General features: G+C 42.6%; 1 protein-coding gene across 2 annotated transcripts in view; it reads left to right on the top strand.

The window, feature by feature from the left end:
• Positions 1-516: 516 nt before the first annotated feature.
• Positions 517-5,525, top strand: part of vegfab (vascular endothelial growth factor Ab) — a 15,594-nt gene continuing 10,585 nt past the window's right edge. For both annotated transcript variants that reach the window (XM_005745614.2, XM_013913960.1), the window contains exons 1-4: positions 517-1,153; positions 3,183-3,225; positions 4,742-4,938; positions 5,376-5,452. In XM_005745614.2, the coding sequence (XP_005745671.1) occupies positions 1,100-1,153; positions 3,183-3,225; positions 4,742-4,938; positions 5,376-5,452 (371 nt within the window). In that variant the 5' untranslated portion in view covers positions 517-1,099. The remainder of the gene's footprint in view (positions 1,154-3,182; positions 3,226-4,741; positions 4,939-5,375; positions 5,453-5,525) is intronic.

Here is a 5,525-nt window from a genome sequence, read left to right as displayed (position 1 = left end):
TATAAGCTATCAACCATATCTCTAAACTGATATCGAGTCATTCTGAGCCAGAGAGAGCATACCTGGCACACAGTAGGAGCTTCATTCAGGGTTTTTTGTTTTGTTTTTGTTTTTTGTTTGTTTGTTTTTCCAAAGTGACTTTTACATATTCTTTTTTTTTTTTTTTACATGGAAGGCGTTTTACCGACTTTAAAATATATTTTTCAAGGCAGCTGTGGCCAAGAGGGGAAACGAAGTTTCATGAAATGTCACATAACAGTTCTACAACGATATTTTAAGGGATGGATTGGTCATAATGTAGAACAGAGGACAGATACAACAACGCAGATATAATGATATAAAACTGATCATGTGTCTATTTTATATATAACCCCTTTGTAAATCTTGCCTATTTGCCTATATGCAATATTACACATATATAAGATCACTTTTTTTCTTTTTTGGTGGGGGCATTCTGGGCTCCTATTAGCGCAGAGCTCTATAGGACACACCTACCAGATCATTCACTTCCTTCGTACCGCGATCTATCCACACTATACGACAGACAGAAGAGGACGCACTAAGACAACAGCCGAGTGATGATACCGGGTTAAAGATAAATCAGCCAGAGATAAAGAGACAAAAGTTGCTCGCCACGATTAAACTGACACCGCGGTTTTCTTTTCCACTGAACATCATCCTCGTCCACGGCTTCAAGTTTCAAATGGACAGACACTTGGAGACGCCTGGCTCAACAAGCATGGGATTATTTCTGTAATGTGGATTGCTACTCCCTTGCAAGAAAATAAAGATCTGCTGCGGAACAATGTGAGACGTTGTGCATCTTGGATTCTCGTGTTTCTGGATATCTTGAAAATAATTGGCAACAGTTGAGACAAAAAGAAGAAGTAGTTAACACGCGAAGGATTGTATCCTTGGGACCAGCATGGATTTGCTTTTACAACCTCCTGCCCTTTCAGAGAAGTTTTAGCCGGTCCTCTTGTATATTGTCGTACTTGTGAACTTCATGCTTGAGAACAAAAAGCCACATTTGGCCTGCTGATTTTAATTTTTTTCTAAACAAAGATCGTCTGCCCCCTTGGATTGGATTTCAAACACCATGAACTTTATTGACAGTTTGACACTATTATTTTTGACGCTGTCAGCTGTCAAGGTGAGTGTCCCCGGACAGCAAACTGACCCATAGAGAACAAATTTAAAAGAAAAAAAAGATCACATCTATTGAGCCATGTAGGGACTGCTCATTAATGTGTAGCTTGTCCTTGTCTTTCCTCTAGCTAGGTCACCGCTCGTGTTTAAACAAGCTCAAATGTTTTGTGGCTTTTTTTTCTGAGGAGATTTAAACAGCCATTACGCAAAAGTGGCGTTGTATAAACATAACCCACACACACTCGGCGGGTGTTGCCAGCCTTTTTTTATCCTGTAAACCTACCCTAAGTGTTTATTTCTTTTATTAAAACGCAGAAAAATCATCTTAAGTTTGGCGTTGGCTGACTGCAGGCCTGCTCTAAAAAACCACCTTGGAGATATTATTACGCTTTAAAGGCGCAGTGGCTCCATTCTGATTTAGGACTTGTGAGCAGGTTCACTACCGGCATTCTGGCTTTTTCTGCTACAAGAAGCGGCTCCAGTTCTCAAACTGGAATTCAACCCTTGATTCCAGTAGTGACCGAACGTTAATTATCCCCCTCAAACCGAGATTAATCAGCCGATCTAGCGGCGGGATTGTAATGGCGCTTTAGTGCCCACTGTAAATCGTTTTTATATAATCATTAATCAACTGCTGGTATGGCTTTGAGCAAAGGTTTCAAGGTGAAAAAAAAATACAACCTCAGTAGGAGGCTGCGCGTTTTCCTGTAACATGATTGGACTTTCTTGTAACACCACTTTCAAAAGAGCCCATTGCTTCCTTTTGGTTTCCGGCGGCAACACAGCTCCTCTCGCGAGCATCTCAGCCCCGGCATAATAAAAGCACTAGCAGGCTGGAGTCCGGTGAAGTGTTCATTGAACTAACTGGATCACTTAATGACAGTTAGGCCTCTCAATCAACACTGGACTGCACGCGGGTGAAGGCTAAAATGCTCGTCTATAAGCCGGCATGTATCATCACTCGGTTTAAGAGCCGGTGCTGGCAGCTTGACACCCATACATTAATGTATAGTGCGCTTTTTTTGGGGGGCTGGGGTCTCTCGGCCCACAAGGTTGGACCCTCTCACGCCACCAGAAGGGGGTGGGGCCTGCTAACAAACCGACCTTCTTCATTTTTTCCTCTCCTTTCTTTCTTTTCTTTTCCCCCTCCTCCTCCTCTTCCCTCCTCCTTTCTCCTTTCATTAAGAAACAGAAAAGAGTTTCTTATCGCCAAATGCCGGCTCACTCGGCACAGGCCGTATCTCATGCAACATTGGTGAGATATTGCGTGAGTTGCGCGTGCTCCTATGTGAAAAAAAATGGGAGAGGGAAGGGTTGTGCGCGCGCGTGTGTGAAGACGAGACGGCATTGTGCGTAACGAACGAATGGAAAGTTGCCAAAAAAAAATCCTTTGTGGCCCAACTGGTGTGGTGACAGCTACCCCCCTGTGAGGGGAAAGTAGCAGGCTGAAATTCTTGCCGGCTTTAATGGCAGCGGTTATTAATCCGTGCTGCCTGGAAGCAGTGGAGCCGCACAACAATAAAGGTCTAGTAACTGAAACTAAACAGCCAATCCTGAAGTTTATGAAGTTTGGTCACGTTAATGTGGCTGAACTTAGGTCAGATGGTTTGACACGCTGTGCCTCCGATCAAACATTTGCCCATATACGGCCTCCCTCACCACATATACATATAAGTTATAATTAGACTAGGAGCAGGCTGATTAAGGAATTGTATCTTCGGGTGTTTTATTTTGAAAAACTGCTACCCCTCGGATGAACAGCTGATGTTCTATAGAACCTTATTGTTATTAGGGTTAAAAGCTTATGAATATTTAAACCCTTAAAATGTCATTGCAGTCTATACCGTGTGTAGGTTGGCCTGTGATAAGAGGCATGTTTGTGTGGTTTTCATGTTTCAACAGCCATGTCATAATGTAAATATGTCTTTGGCACAACTGTGGATAAGTAAGGGGCATGGAGAGGGTTATGCTAAGTTCTTGCACAATCTACTGTAACTAACGGCGTGCTTTTTTTTATTTCTTTTTTCTTGCAGAGTGCCCACATACCGAGGGAAACAGAAAGAGGTCCACATAACGGTAGGTGTCCTACAGGGCACCGTGGGAATACAGTCTGTGCTGGACTCCCTGGTTGGCTAAAAGCCAATAAAACAAAGGGCTGGTTTGAATTTCACCTTGACATTAAAGGCAAATTATTGCCTCCTAGTGGACAAAATTGTCATTTGACTCTATGGAGAGTCATCCGGGACCATGACTCCCTTTTTTTTTTTTTTTTTTTTTTTAAGCTAAAAAAAATGAGCTGTTTCATCTCTAAATCTTACCGTTGGACACATTCATGTTGAACAGCATTCCTCCTCGTTTGAGGTTAAGCTGGTGAAATGTTATAGAGACCAGAGTCTTTTATAGAAAGGAATGTCACCCTCTTGGCCTTAAGTTTAGTTTTGCACAATCCCAGCATTGCCCAACATAAATTGGACAATCAGAAGCTGAACTTCGTGATGTTGCTCAGGCCCAGCATGTTTGGTTTGGCTTCCCAGAGGGTTCTCAGACTGGGGTTGTTTTAGGTCCAGCAATGCTCTGAGTGATGTTCTGGAGGTATTGCCGGTCTGTGTGCTAACATCTTTCTCAAGAGCAGAACTCCTGCAAAGACTCAGTGACGGGAGGTTGGTGTGTGGGGGGGAAATAGACTGAAGGTGAAAAGCACACAACAGGCTATTAGTTTACAGCTTTAGGCAATATGGATACAAAAAATTGGGTGACATTCAAGACCAGCGAATATTCAGTGCAGGTGATGACGTCAGACAGCAGTGACTCCGAGTCAGGGTGCATCTACCCTAGGGGATACTTCTATAGTTAACATGGATATTTGGAAAGATGCTGAGATAATAACCTAAAAGTTTGACCTGTAGATGGCAATAGCGGTAAAGACTACCAATGAGACTGAAGGATATCGCTGACTGACATATGAAGGGGTGGTAAATACATTTGAGGGTCACACATATGTGGATAAGGTTTGTTAACATAAAGTAACAGATAAACTGTTAATACTTAGAGGTGAGATGGGCAAATGAACAGCTGAAAAAGTAAGCCAATATGGGTAAAAAAGTTGATACTGTTCTCTAAACGATGAATGGTAAGCTAAAAGTAATTGCACAGATTAATTGGTAAGCTGAGAGTAGTCCGGATCTAATTAGCTCAAATAAACAAGAGCTGGTGTTGATGAAGGGGTTCTTGAGTCTATCTGAGAGGCCTTTGGTGAAGCTGGAGGGTTGGTAACGTCACTCCTGAAGTGAAAAGTGAAAGGGGTTGGAAACACAACATAGAGGAGTACTTGTTAATTTCAGTGAGGAATTACATAAGTGTGTAAAAGTAGGTCAGTCCAGTCTGTATTTGATGGTAGACACCGAGCGCTACTCGATGGAATAATACAACATAAAACGTGTGTGTGCATGTTTATGTGTATAGTGTTTGTTGTGAGCCTGCCAATTTTCTTTATTCACATCCCCATTTAGGTGTGTGTGTTCAGGAGTGACTCACTTATACTATGGCTCCTCTGCCATTTTCTAACTGTGTGCACTGTTACTCTGTCTCCCAGTGATCCCTCTGATGGAGGTGTACAACAAGAGTTTGTGTCAACCTCGGGAGCTTTTGGTGGAAATTCTGCAGGAGTATCCAGATGAGGTGGAGCACATCTTCATCCCGTCATGCGTCGTTTTAACACGCTGTGCCGGCTGCTGCAACGACGAGATGCTGCAGTGCACGCCGACATCCACTTATAACGTTACAATGGAGGTCAGCAACGTTATTTGGAGCAGTAATACTTGTGTTTTTATATTGTTTTTTCTTCTTTGGCAGTTATGCCAAAGAAGGATATGTCTGTATCCTAAATATGGACACTTATTCAGTTTATTTTTGCCCAAACGTCAAGCTAAGAAGGTGCACAGGCTTTACAAGTGTCTGTCCGACCAGCCCAGGGCCCTCATGGTACTTAGCATAAAAAAGCCCCTTCAGCCTGTCCAAGTGCACATAGCTCAAAGGCTGCTTAGGTGTGACCTTTGAGCACTGAACCCTATTGTAGCATGCAAAAGCTGTGCATTTGGATCCATTCGGATCTGCCTTTTCTATTATATTACTACCCTGACTTTAACTTGAGGAACAATGAAGGACACTGGATATTTAGAAATACGACACACCAACGTGTATTTCTTATTTTTCTCTTTCTTTTACAGATTAAAAGAATTAATCCCAGGAGGCAAAAAAATGATATTTTCATGAGTTTTACAGAACACAGCGCATGCGAGTGTAGGTAAGAAACCCTGAACACACACACACACACACACACACACACACACACACACACACACACACACACACACACA

The sequence above is a fragment of the Pundamilia nyererei genome, unplaced genomic scaffold (assembly GCF_000239375.1).
Source record: "Pundamilia nyererei isolate P.nyererei 1_Seehausen unplaced genomic scaffold, PunNye1.0 scaffold00161, whole genome shotgun sequence".
Taxonomy (NCBI): domain Eukaryota; kingdom Metazoa; phylum Chordata; class Actinopteri; order Cichliformes; family Cichlidae; genus Pundamilia; species Pundamilia nyererei.
Note: the sequence above shows the minus strand (reverse complement) of the source record. Positions and strands in the feature narration are given on the sequence as shown.